General features: G+C 41.0%; 2 protein-coding genes across 2 annotated transcripts; both read right to left on the bottom strand.

The window, feature by feature from the left end:
• Positions 1-470: 470 nt before the first annotated feature.
• TAAR8 (trace amine associated receptor 8) lies at positions 471-1,502 on the bottom strand. Its single transcript, XM_047734493.1, has one exon. It carries the CDS (start codon positions 1,500-1,502, stop codon positions 471-473), a length of 1,032 nt encoding a protein of 343 aa, XP_047590449.1.
• An 11,203-nt stretch (positions 1,503-12,705) lies between these two features.
• TAAR9 (trace amine associated receptor 9) lies at positions 12,706-13,752 on the bottom strand. Its single transcript, XM_047734500.1, has one exon. The coding sequence runs from the start codon at positions 13,750-13,752 to the stop codon at positions 12,706-12,708; it is 1,047 nt and encodes a 348-aa protein (XP_047590456.1).
• Between the last annotated feature and the right edge of the window lie 612 nt (positions 13,753-14,364).

Genomic DNA, 14,364 nt, shown 5'->3' with positions numbered 1-14,364 from the left:
AAATCACAAGAAACCAAATAAATTTTTGTTGCTTAAGCTACCTAGTCTGTGGTACTTTGTTATGATAGCCTTAGTAAACTAGTAGAATGTTGCAAAAGACAAGGAAAAAAAGACCATTTGAAGATAAATGAGAGTTGACCATAAACGAGAAAATGATTAGAGATATCACACCAAAAATGAGATTGCAGATTCCATGAAAGTGGAAGAAACAAGTGCATATGGCAAGGACGTGTACAGACCACTCAGACAGATTACAATGTAAACCACTTCATTATTTACCATTTAGTTCAGTAAATATCTTTTGCACTGATTTAATGGAGGCAACTTCTTGTGATTTGGTTTCTGGTTAATTTGAAAAACACAACATATTTCTCCATTCTTGAAATGCTTTGTTAATTTCTTATATCTAATTTTGTCATGAATTTATAATTTGTAAAATATTTTTAAATTTCTCAACTTAGTGTTTATGTTTATTCTGCAAATAATCTAATGGTTGATGAACTATCCTTTAAAAATTCTCCACTTAAAATAATTTTTATGGCTTTTCTAAACCAAGGATAAAATAAAGCATAAATCAAAGGGTTCATGGCTGAGTTATAATAAGCACCCCAACAGCAGATCTCATAAATATAGGCAGGCGTTATGAAGCCCATATAGGCATCAACTAGCGTATCAATTGTATATGGTAACCATGAAATCATAAATGCTATCACCGTGATACCCAGGGTCTTAGCAGCTTTTCTCTCTCTCTTGGCCACTCTGGATTTGTAACTGTCTGAGGATGACTCTGCTTTGCTACCAGTATTTTCAATTTTTATAGCTTGTTGTTTAGCTATTAGAAAAATCTTACAGTAAAGAATTATCATTACGAGGGTGGGTATGAAGAATAACAGAAAATCTATCAAAACCCAGTCTTGATTTACAACAATTTGACAACCACCTACACACTTGAGAGCACTTACTAATTCCTCCATCCCATCGTCATTGACACCTGTGTAGAACACGGCCCCGCTGTATACAATGGGCAGGATCCAGGAGACGCTGACGCACATCCCCGACACAGACACCGTGAACTTGCTGGGATAGACCAGAGGATCAGTAACAGCAATGTACCTGTCGATGGAGATGAAGCACAAGTGGAAAAGAGAAGAGTAACAAAATGCCACATCGAAGCAACTGTGCAGGATACAAAATCTGACTCCAAAGTACCAGCAGCTCTCCACGGACCTGACCATGCTGAAGGGCATGACGGTCACCCCCACCAGGAAGTCAGCACAAGCCAGAGAGGCGATCAAGAAATTGGCAGGAGAGTGCAGCTCCTTGAAATGCAAAACTGAAGTCATCACCAGGAGGTTTCCAAACACAGCCAACAAAGAGGCTAAGCCAAACGCTAAGTACAGAATCACCCTGGATCCAAGTGAGTAGGGAGTTTTAACACAAGATCCATTCACACTCTCATAGCAAAGCTGCAGGACAGCAGGGTGGGAAAGATTGATGCTCATGGCTCTGGAGTTTGGTGCTTCCTGTCTTTCTGCCCTTCCTTGTGGTGGGCAATGAAGTTTTTCAATCCTGAGAATTAAAAAAAAAAAAAAATCAAACTTCATAATTGAGCAACTGCTTTTAAGTATTGCCTTAGATTCTGTCCTTTTTCCCATTTTAATCACAAAAAGAAGTTAAGAGAATTTCAGAAAGTTAGAAATGTATCCTTTCTGATTTTAATGCATGCAATTATTTCTGTAATTATGTCTCAGCCTCGCAGATAGTTAATTCCAAGCTAACCTATTATGAATTGTCATCAAGCCAGAATTCGTATTATCTGAATAATTGAAGAAATGTAATTTAAACACCTGGTTCTTTATACCCCTGAAGTTCTTCATTGCAAAGAAGAGTCAGATATAATATAATCACATATTTGAAAAGTCACCTTTTAATAGACTTCCACCTTCACATTGTCTGAGAGGTTAGCACCCTGGAATGTTTTAGGAAGCTGGCCAATTAATTTCACCCATTATGAATTCCTCACAAGGAATCCCTATAGTGTAAGGTGTGAATCTGGAAAGGAAGCTTTGGATAATTATGATTAGTAAGTTTTTCTACAAAATGTATTGCTCAGTGCTCTATTCCATTGCGGGAAGACTTGTGATTTTCCCAACCAAGAGATGTCTTTAAGTTCGACTGCCCTGGAATAGTCTCATCCCGTTTTGGCAGTAATGTTACCTGTGTACAAGACTGGCTATATAATTTGTAGAGCCCAGGGCAAAATAAAAACATGGAGATCTTTTTTTCAAAAATAGGTAAAAAAGTACCCTTGAGTATAAAGTTTTTCCTTTTTTTCTGCAGTCTCTCCTGACCGGCCATCGTGTTTGACTTTAGTTATAATGTCCCATTTCATTGGGCATGGAAGTGTTTGTGGGCAAGTGGGCAAGTGCAGAACCTCACAGGTGCCTGGAGACTCAGCATGCCTGGCCCACCCACTGCCAGTTTTCCCCTCCCCCAGCTGCTGAAACCATACGCGTGCCCACTTTGGGGGTCTAGGAAGCTGAGCAAGGCATCTGCCCTACTCTTAGGATGTCACCTCAGCCAAAGGCAGATAGCTGACACCCTAAGGATTGCAACCTCCACATTAGGACCCATTCAATGTCTGGATTGAGAGTGGGTAATACAGTTGGCCCCGCTAAGCTGCCCTTCGGATGTGCTATGGCCCTACCAGCCTGGATAAGGTAACAACTGCCATGATTTCCCTGAGACCACAGAGGTCTACCTTGCCTCAACCCTCCTTTCCCTGCATCCAGTCCCCCAAAATGGCAGTCTTAGTAGGTCAGAGTGAGGAGTGGGAGGTGGGACTGAGCTGAAGGTGCAGAAAGGAGGGCTCAGAGGGGGTGGGTAGGGTGGCCACAGTTGTGGAAGTGGCGGAGAACTAGTCTAAGGGAGAAGACAAAGTGTTGTAATGCAGGACAATCACATGTAATGCAACTTGAGGCTCCACATCCCCCCACACATGCTCCATTGTCCTTCAGGACTTCACATATAAAACACAAATTCAAAGATACAATTTTTAAGAATTTCAAGACCACAACAACTGGTATCAAGCCCAAGAGCAGGGCTCTGTGCCGCTGGGCTGGTCATGAGCCCACAGAAGGGCCCCACCTTATTTCATTTCAGAGATTAAATTATCTCTTTGCAACAGCAATTAAATGATGAAGAAAAGAAAACTCAATGAAAGCAAGTGCAAAACTGTCAGATGGGAAGGTGTAGAAGCTAAGCGCCAAAGAGTTCAGATAGTAGCAGTATAGAGATATGGACGTGGAGAACGTTCATGTTGCTATTCTTGTTTTGTTTTGATTTTGTTATTTATAAAGAAAGACTAATGGGATGTGAGGCCAAAGACTGAGCTCTGTTTGGACAAGTTTCACTGTCAAGCAGGAAAGCAAGAAAGCACAGATCTGGGCTGTGGGAGAGTCAGTTCAAGGGAGTAGATATAAGGAATGTTTCCTATAGCCAGAGGGCCATGAGCTGCTTTATATCTGGAGAGCAAAGTCTCCAAGTGCTGCTGATTGGATGATGATATCTATATTCATTCTCCAGGTAATCAATGGGCTGACTGGGGGTGTCCACAGACATACATGGGGTGCCTGCCTCAGGATTATGCCATTCTATTAGTTCCCTATTGCTACTGTAACAAATTAGCACAAGTTTAGGGGTTTAAAGCAATACATATCTATTATCTTATGGTTCTAGAGATTAGACATTTGAAATAGTTCTCAGGGACTACAATCAAAATGTTAATGGTGCTGTTTTCCTTCTGGAGGCTCTAGAGGAGAATCAGCTTCCTGCCTTTTCCCACTTCCAGCGACCATTTGCATTTCTGGCTTGCAGTCCTTTCCTCCATCCATATAACCAACAAACAGCACAGGATCTTGAAATCTTTCTCTGACTCTGATATTGACTCTCTCATTTTCCCCTTTCACTTTTAATGACCCCTGTGATTACATTGGGCCCCCTGGATAATCCAGAATAATCTCTTCATCTCAAATTACCAATCCTTAATTTGACCACATCTGCAAAGTCTCTCTTTGCCATGGAAGGTAACATAGTTACAGATCTGGTGATTAGCACATGGACATCATGGAGGTGAAAGAAGGGGTCACTATTCTGCCCACCACAAGCATCAAACTATTTCTGCTGCTGAGGTCAAGTGTGAGCCCTAGATGACAGCACCCGCTCCTCCTGCCCACTCTCTAAGGTGCCCATCTCTAGGTTGTCGCTCCCAGTTGGATCTGTAAACTTTAGAAGGAAGAGCAGCCATTGTTCAGAAAGAAGCTGGAAAACAAAACTTCTAAATTCTTACCCCTTAAGGCCAAAAACCTTGTTCGAGTGAAAAAACAAAGATCAGAAAATACAGGAGTGAGATAAAACAGGTTTTTCTTCTTTCACCTTTCCTTCCCCAATGAGATAAAGATTTCATGAGTGTGTTCAGACAAAAAGTCTGAATTAGTTTCTTCATCAACTCTTGTGTTTCTCCATCAACATGGAGAGGGCAGGCATATAAAAATGGCGGGGAGAAGTTGTAGGAATGTCCATAAATGAAATCATCATCTCTGCGCTCAAGAAACACGAAGACCAAATGTGAGCAGGGCTGACAATGAGAACCTGGTGGTTCCCGTGTCCTGAAGCAGCTGGGGAATTCAGAATTTTGATTCCTGTGAAAGGGTCTAAAAGTGTCACACGTCATGCAGGAGATAATGCACAGCTCACCCCTTGAAGCCTGGAGCTGGGAAGAGCCTTCTCACTTCAGGATACATGAGCAAGGATGTTGAAACAAGTGACTTTGCTCCAATTCCACCTAGGACCTTGGTTTTTAGAAAGCTGCTAATGTAGGGAGAAGTAAGGGCACAAACATAGATTCACAACCAGAAACTGAGCTGAGCCGCCCAGCAGCTGATTGCCCTGGGTCAGTCACATTTCCAATATGACAGAAAAGCAGGAAACCAAAGCACTAGACCATGATTGTGTTTGAGGATCTTTAGGGCTAGATAGAGACACCTTCACAATTACCAAGCACTTCAAGTGTGTTTAGGTTAGGGGAGAATAAAAGAGAAAGAAATACGAAACCAAACCAACCCACTCATCTGAGATAAGAAAGCACAACAAAAATCCAAAGCCTGTGACAAGATGTGATTCTAAAATACAGCCAAAGAAATCAACAACTGAAACATGAAATATTCCAGATGAAGTTAATTTCATAGAGCTGTTTAAGAAAGACAAGTACAACTTTAGTGATGTTTCTATTCAAATCTTTTGCTCAAATACATGTGTCTTGACAGTGATTGGGAGCTCTTGGAAGAAAGCTTGGAACTCGTTTCCAACAAGTGCCTGCAAGAGACACAGGTGCTAGTAACAGCAGATGACACTACGTGAAGAGTCACTTTCCCTCTTTTGTGTCTCCTATTAGAATATTCATTTCTAGGGATGCCTGGGTGGCTCAGTGGGTTAAACCTCTGTCTTCAGCTCAGGTCATGATCTCAGGGTCCTGGGATGGAGCCCCGCATCGAGCCCCGCATCGAGTCCTGCATCGTGCTCTCCGCTCAGCAGGGAGCCTGCTTCCTTTCCCCTCTGGCCCTGCCTGCCTTTCTGCCTACTTTTGATCTCTGTCTGTCAAATAAATAAATAAAATCTTTAAAAAAAAAAGAATATTCTATTCTATGCAAAATACATGATAGGTTATTAATAAACATTTAGCGAGGTAGGATCTGGTAGATGATCTTCTGCTTTATTTGCCTTTTCTCTTATTGTGTACCATCTTCTTTCTAAATCACTTCCTAACTCCAGTTCCTGCAGCAAATTATGGCCAGAGATTGGTGAATAGGTAAGTGACAGTTTGCTCCTATGAAAAGTTCAATCCATGGTGCTGATTGCTACGAGATGCATAAAGTCTACCACCAACCTCCTCAAATGATGAAGAGAGCAAGCCTTAAATCACTGTGGGATGTGTGGACACTGCCGTAACCAGAGCCTGCTGCTTCCTTCTGGGAATTTATTCCCGCCTATGGGAATAAGTCTAGGCTTCGAGTCTGTGCTCCCTAATCTTTCTCACTTGATCATACATGGTAACGCATTGTTACAGACTGACTGTATGTGTCCCTTCACAATTCATGGGTTGAAACGTCATCTCCAATGTAGTGCTCTTTAGAGGTTGGGCTTTTAGGAGGTGGTTCTGTCATGAGGGTGGAGCCCTCATGAGTAAGGATGGCACCCTTATAGAAAAGGTCCCTGGGGCGCCTGGGTGGCTCAGTGGGTTAAGCCTCTGCCTTCGGCTCGAGTCGTGATCCCGGGGTCCTGGGATCGGGCCCTGCATCGGGCTCTCTGCTCGGCGGGGAGCCTGCTTCCCTTCCTCTCTCTCTGCCTGCTTCTCTGCCTACTTGTGATCTCTCTCTGTCAAATAAATAAATAATCTTAAAAAAAAAAAAAAAGAAAAGAAAAAAGAAAAGGTCCCTGAGGTCCCTTGTCCCTGCCTTCATGTGAACACACAGCAGGAAAGAGTCCCTTATGAACCAGGAAGTATGTCCCCACCAGACTTGAATCTGCACGCATCTTGATCTTGGACTTCCCAACCTGCAGAACTGTGAGAAATAAATTCCTGTAGTTTATAGAACACCCAGTGACTGGTCATTTTAATAGCAGCCTGAGCTGACCAAGACACATATGTACTTCACAAGAGGGTAAACTGAGATGATTTGGGATGTCGTAGAGCACCTCAATGAAAGGTAATTATTATAACTGAGCAAGAGGGCCTTAATGTTCCCCTCGGCTTGAATAAACTGTAGGCATGCTTCTTTCTGACTCTAAGCCTCTGCCCTCCCTTTTCTTAGAGGATTTGATTCAGAAAACTTGCCATTGTAAGTTCTTTTTCTGCCTCCTTGAGATATAAATCTTTTTAAAGGCTTCTTGTCAGTTTTATAACCCAGGACTTATCTTCTCCAAGTAGCTGAGAGCCATTCCTTTGAAATGCAGTCATCAAGGAAAATGGCACACCTATCTCTCAGTTTCTGTGGAAGAGCGGGAGCCTAATTCTAAAGGCCACCAATGTGTAAAACTACAGCCTGTCATGAAAATATGAGGAAGTTTACTTGTCACCTTCCTCGGAGCAGTGGGCCACCAGAGCAGGTTCTTGTGATGATGGCAGAGGTTCAGGAGAGAAAGCAGAACCAAGAAGGCCTTCTTAAGGCCCATGCTTAGAACTGACATCCTGTCACCTCTGCTCTCACTTTGCCTCTTGAGGGAAGAACTTCAAAGTTACACAGCAAGGGGCATGAGGGAGGGGTTTCAAACATTCTATCAACCACACAAAATATTAAGGAGTAAGCCTTTCTCAGTGAGATGTGGAAACTTAACATGTGTTGGATGTTGCTCATTGTACTTGCTACCTATAGAAAGGGAAGCATCCTGTCAGAAAGTTGAGACAACCACCAGAATAGAATGAGGGAAGCTGCTTGTGTCCTGAGCCTACTGGCCACTGTGAGCCCATCTGACTGCCTTGAAGGCTGAGTGGATCAGTATCTCTAGGTACGCTTATGACCCCTTGGCAATACTCTGTTACAGGAAACTGGTTGGGAAGCTCTGCTTTATATAGCAGTCTGATGGCCCATCAGGTCTGGAACAACATTTATAACAAGTCTTCTGTGTTTCCAGCCAAAATCTGTTGTTTACCTTGATATGATTTATTAACACTTTCAAAATAATATCCTTATTATTTACTGTGTCTTTGTCCAAACCCAGAGAGATCCTGCTCAGATATATCTTCAAAAAAAGAATCTGGACAATCTGAGGATCTTACAAAAAATGACACTGATTCATTACCTTGGTGGCATTACACTGATCTGGCAGGAGGAGCAGGTAGTACCTAGCACTCTACATACCTAGTACCTAGCCTTGGTAAGGTACTCCTCGAAGTTTGGAGATGAGCCCTATGAAGAGTCAGGGGCCTTCTATATTAAAGCAGTCAGGAATATCTCATCCCAAGTAGAAGACAACTAACTACATCTTGAATCTTCTCAGCTAAAGAACGAAGCACAATAGTTGACAGACCTCTTCGGGATCCCAAAACAATGGACTCCACACTTAGGAATACTGCTCTGGTCCATACACTGAGTAACAAAGAAGTCTGTCAGCTTTGTATGGGGCTTGGAGTCTGGGCTGCAGCGTCATTGCCAGGCAATTTCGTGACATGGTGGTGCTAGAGATGTTGGTAATGCGGGGAAAATGCAGTTTAGATTTTATGGAAGGCTCCCATGGAAGAAATATAATGCAGTCCTCTGGACTTCTGAAGCAAGATAATGCTTTGGATAAAACACCTTTTGAAAGATGGCTCTCTGAGCCCAAATAGTGATTGAACACTTGACAAGGTGATACCAAGTAATCATGTGTCTCTAACTGCCCATTATGACATAGGTCCTCTTGAATCTTCAGTCATAAAGTCGGGTGGGTCCAGAAAATTCTTTGGGAAATGGAAATGATATACCTGGAACCAAGCCTGAGCAAGGCCAGACAACATGAGCCCAGAGCCCATGTTCCCCACCACAGTTGTGTCAGGACCCTCCATCTCACGTCTCAGCAAACTGAAGAGGAGGAAAGGATCTAGCTTGGTTTACAGATAAATTGTCTCTGTATGGGGGTGCAAACCAAAAAGGGACAGCAGTTGCATTACAGACTTGCACTGGCCTTGAATGACAGTGGAGAGGGAAAATCTTCTCAATAGGAAGACTTTTGTTTGATTAATACTATCAATTGAGGGACACCAGAAAGTTATTCCACCTGAATAAATCCCTTCTGGAACTTCAGTCTTAGCATTTTATTCTTTTTCTAAAGTAAAGTACTTCTAAATCATTATTTAGATTTTTCTAAATACTTCCAAAGTACTTCTCCCTGAGTGTCCCCTAAATGATCTCTTGGGCCTTCGTACACTACCCACTCAAAAGGGAAACTGAGAATAGTATGTTTTATTGTGACTGCTGCAATACGAACAATTTTATTAATTTAGCCAATGGTTATTGTTTAGCAGCTCATATTACTGGTGGGAAAGGACACAGCACAAATCAGTTGATTGGAGCCAGCAATACAAGGGAGCTCCGGGGAGAGGGTAGAAAATAGAGGCAGGTTGGGAACTCAAGCAGATTTTTATTTCCTCTTAAATGTAACTAGGATGAGTCATAACAGGGACCTTATCCTTTCTCACCTTTGAAATGGTCTATGCTGTTTACCTTAGTACTGACCTCAGAGGCTGATGAAATTTGATCTTTGTTATGAGACACAGTTGAGGACTTATCTTTATATTTGTCCTGTGTGTGCGTGTGTGTGCGCGCGTGCGCGCGCGTGTGTGTGTGTTTGAACAAAATAAAATATGTCAGCTACTATGTAATGCCTGGGAAGGTAGTTTATGCCTTTTCATGTCTGAGAAATAATGATGGTTTTTCTGACTTGTTCCCAATAGTAGTAAAGCCTCCTTTATTCTTGCGAACAGACTTAGAATTATTCTCCATGAAGGATTTACTTTTGACCTTATGTCATTTTCTGAACCAACTAAGTAGCTCTTTCCACAGAACCCTGCCACTCTTCTGAACTCTGATTTTTAATCATAAAATAATATGTCAATTGGGTTTAGAGCAACTTTATCAATTAGTGGCACGATAGAGTAGACTGTCATCACGAACTAGGTCCTTTCAGAGAACTACCAGTATAACTGGGTATCCCTCTAACAGCAATTCTTCATCTGTGACTGATGTCGTAATTGATGCTTACCTGAACTACAGCACCTGTTCAGTACTTTCTGTGCTGAACTCTCCATTTTAACTTTTTAAAAAATTATACAGGGCACCTGGGTGGCTCAGTGAGTTAAACCTCTGCCTTCAGCTCAGGTCATGATCTCAGGGTCCTGGGATCGAGCCCCACATTGGGCTCTCTGCTCAGCGGGGAGCCTGCTTCCTCCCCTCTCTGCCTGCCTCTTTGCCTACTCCTGATCTCTGTCAAATAAATAAATAAAATCTTAGGGGCACCTGGGTGGCTCAGTGGGTTAAGCCGCTGCCTTCGGCTCAGGTCATGATCCTGGGGTCCTGGGATCGAGTCCCACATCGGGCTCTCTGCTCAGCAGGAAGCCTGCTTCCCTCTCTCTCTCTCTGCCTGCCTCTCCGTCTACTTGTGATCTCTCTCTGTCAAATAAAAAAAAAAAAAAAATCTTTAAAATAAATAAATAAATAAATAAAATCTTTAAAAAAATTATATAAAACCCTAGACAATATAGCAGTTATACATTCAGCGTCTACTAAATTAAGAAAAATACATGTGAGGGGCGCCTGGGTGACTCAGTGGGTTAAAGCCTCTGCCTTCAGCTCAGGTCATGATCCTGGGGTCCTGGGATCGAGCCCCACATTGGGCTCTCTACTCAGTGGGGAGTCTGTTTCCCCGGCTCTCTCTGCCTGCCTCTCTGCCTACTGGTGATCTCTGTCTGTCAAATAAATAAATAAAATCTAAGAAAAAAAAGAAAAGAAAAGAAAAGAAAAAGACAAAGAAAAAAATACATGTGGACAAAAGCTATTATGAATTCAATGATGTTTTTACATGTATTTACATGTAATATGTATTTTAAGTAAGGATACATATACATGAGAGACATTGTATTTATGTTGTCTACCATCTGGGGGGGTAAGTGCTTTAATTCCTTGCAAAAGTTCTGCTGCCACTCCTTGACCGAAGCAGACAACTTGGGAACCTTGAACCAAATGTTTCAAGGGCAGGTGTTGCTTTGCAGTCTTGCAGTAAAGCCTCTTTCCATCACCAGTTTGTCCTGTTCCAAATGTTTCTAAGGCCCCTGTGACAGTTTGGTAGGCAGCCAGCCAAGAAGTTAGGAGCTTACTTGTGTAAATAATTGAGAGATAGATGAGGGGAGCTATGCTATAGTAATAGTCTAGTTAGTTTGGGGGGAAATAAGCCAGTTTTTTTTTTTTAATCAAAAGACTTCCTTTATAAAGGACGATAAGGAGAGTAGGTAAACAAGAAAGAATAAATTTGAAGTGTATTCTCCACCTACCAATATGTACAAGAGTTTCAAAACATCACTGGATAGTATTTCTGCAATTTTGTCTGAAAAAAAAACAGAAGTCTAGTATATATTCTTGTCTCCCCAAATGATTGTCCTTATTATTTGTGAGTGTCAGGGTAATTTTACGCTTGCAATTGAGAGGGCACATGTTTCTGTGAAGGCAACATTAATGACTTACCATCAAAGGGACACAAGCTTTGCGCTCTTCTTAAGGAGTGACTGTGGGGGTGGGTCCTTAACCGTGAGTCTTTGAAAGGGGTCAATCCACCTGTCCCTTGGCATTATCATCTTAATCACAAACAAGCATTCTTCAACTTCATACTCCTTTCAGACTCTTTTACCTTTAACTACCCCCGCCCCCAACCAAATTCTCCGAGCTCTATCTGAAAAATATTAAGGCACAGATGTGAAATAGCTTAATTTTGTATAAAGCATTTTCAAACTGGTTTATTTATAAAATATATAACATGTAATATTTATGAACCTCTATTTAATTAGCATCTCTCCTTTTCATTTCATAAAACAGATTTGTACAGAATGGTCTATGAAAATTGACTACCTAAGCAGAAACTTTAAGTGAGTCAAAGACTTGAGAAAGCAAATCACCCTATTATTAGTTTCTTTCAAATTCTTACTTTATCTTAAAATAGTCAACATACATTTTTAGTTAAAATGAATTAAAATTCATGTGGCTAAGACATGATATCAGTTGAAAAAACTGAAGTTATTCCTAAAATGCATAATGCCAATTTGAGGTATTTGCTCTTTCAAAATAATCCTTGACTATATTTCAGCTTTATATTTCCAATGTCAAATACAGTGTTTGGTACAAAGAAAGAAGCCAAAAGTAACAAAATGTTAATTTGAAGTGGTTTTTTAAAAAACTTATTTTACTTGAGATTACAAAAAAAGTACATAAACCATCTTTTTGTTCACATGCTTATTTTGACTATAATAAATTATGCTCTCTAAAAGCAAAATGTAGTATGTAATCACATCATAGTTACATATGGTTTTTGTGTGCGTGTGTGTGAACACAGCTTCTGTAAAATGGAGAAGTGTCGTCAGGGTTCAAAAAACACAAGAGTTCCACAGTTTTTTGCATGATATTCAATTACTAGGAAGTTTCACATTTCAATTCTCTGTAAGGAATTTTTATCTTATATTTACTTCCCAAACAAAATATATTTTTAAAAATACTTTTGTCCCCCCAAAATCTAACTTACAAATTAAGCAGAAACCTTTTTTCCCCTCCTGTACTTTGGACAACCGAACACTGGTAATGAATGTGGGAGAAACTACAAAGTTTCAAATTGTTTGAAGAAACAACTTGGAAATTCATAGAACTTATTAGAAATTACCAGAGAAATTAGAAAACCACAGAATACTTAAGAATAGTAACTAGGAAGCAATCAGCATTTTTTTTTTTTTTTGGTCTATCACTAAACTCTAAAAAAATGCTGAAATACATAAAGAACAAAGGCTTTAGAACAACTCAGAATATGATATCCTGCTACTTGCAGATGATTGCACTTGCCTCTCCAGATCCAAGCATTTCATTTCGCGTTTGACCTTACTCCCATGTTAGTTTTGAAATCCCTGCAGTCACCTGATCAATCTACATCTGCTTCCTCAGAAAACAAATTCGTTGTTGATGAATCCCTCCCCAAGACTTTACCACTTAGGATAAGTTTTATTGCTTTCCGAAACCATGGGTAAAAGAAAGCATATATCAAGGGATTCATAGCTGAATTATAATAAACACACCACACTAAAATCTCATAAACATAAGGAGGAGTTATAAAATTCATGTAAGCATCAATCACAGCATCAATAATGTACGGTAGCCAGGAGACCAGAAACGCTGCCACCGCAATGCCCAATGTTTTCGCAGCCTTTCTCTCTCTCTTTGCTACTCGTTCCCTGTAACTCTCTGAAGACGACTGAGCTTGGCTAGCCGAACTTTCTATCTTCTTAGCCTGGCGTCTGGCCACCAAAAAGATCTTACCATATATAAACACCATGGCGACAGTGGGTACAAAGAATAGAAGGAAACAAAGTAGAACCCAGTTTTGATTCAGGGGTGCCTGACAGCCTCCCACACAGGTGAGAGCAACGACTAAGTCCTCGATTCCTTCCTCATTGGCCCCCGTGTAAAAGATGGAAAAACTGTATGTGACCGAAAAGAACCAAGAGAGAGCAATGCATAGGACTGACACCGAGATAGTAAACTTGGTGGGATAGGTCAGAGGATCAGTAACCGCAATATATCTATCCACAGAGATGCAGCATAAGTGAAATAAAGAAGCGAAACAGAAGGAAGTATCGAAACATGTGTGAAATTTACAGTAACTGTCCCCGAAGTACCAGCAGCTCTCCACAGACCTCACGGTGCTGAAGGGCATGACGGTCACCCCCACCAGGAAGTCAGCGCAGGCCAGGGACGCGATCAGAAAGTTCGTAGGCGTGTGCAGCTGTTTGAAGTGAAGGATAGCGATAATGACCAGTAAGTTTCCAAACATGGCCAGCACAGCCCCCAAACCGAGGACTGTGTACAGAAGGGCTCGGGGACCCGGCGAGTACGCAGTTTTAACACAGGGTCCGTTCACATTCTCATAGCAGAGCTCCACCGGGGCGGGTGGGGAGAGACTGTTCACCATTGCCCTCTTGGTGGTGGTATTTTTAAATGGTCAGATTCCCTATGTCAGCAATTTAAAACAAGGAGATGTTAGTTTCAAGAGCCTCTGGGAGGGGGGTAAAAAGTCCAGTTAAAAGGAAAACTAATAACTTTTCCACCAATTTTTTTTTTTGGCATATTAACTGTAACCTCTTGATCTTTCTAAAAAGTATCCCCAAGTTTTTAATATATTTAGATGGGAACTTGTTGCAGAAAGCCATTAAAATTATAGTCAAATTTTGTACAAAATAAATAACTGGCAATGCATTTCATCCAATGATATATGTACATACAAGATATTAGATTAATATTAGATAATATTAGATTAATATATATTAGAATGTAATTGGCTCATCACTAGAGAATCCTTTTTTGTATTACTTTACCTTTGGAAATCTCACCTGTAATCACCTGAGTTGAAAAATAATTGGGCTACCAAGGGTTGAGTTTTATTTATGAAGTTATCTCCCCTGAGTGGCTACTTCAGCAGTAGTAAATATACTTCCTTATTTTTTCAAGAAGGAAAAAAATAAATTACATCCCCTTCAATATATGACCTTAAAATCCCTATAGGATAGCATGTGAAAGACCAAGG

Source organism: Lutra lutra, chromosome 6 (assembly GCF_902655055.1).
Source record: "Lutra lutra chromosome 6, mLutLut1.2, whole genome shotgun sequence".
Taxonomy (NCBI): Eukaryota; Metazoa; Chordata; class Mammalia; order Carnivora; family Mustelidae; genus Lutra; species Lutra lutra.
Note: the sequence above shows the minus strand (reverse complement) of the source record. Positions and strands in the feature narration are given on the sequence as shown.

What these genes read in the sequence shown, in the direction of transcription:
- TAAR8 (XM_047734493.1), bottom strand. Translation starts at nt 1,502, where the DNA reads ATGAGCATCAATCTTTCCCACCCTGCTGTCCTGCAGCTTTGCTATGAG.
- TAAR9 (XM_047734500.1), bottom strand. Translation starts at nt 13,752, where the DNA reads ATGGTGAACAGTCTCTCCCCACCCGCCCCGGTGGAGCTCTGCTATGAG.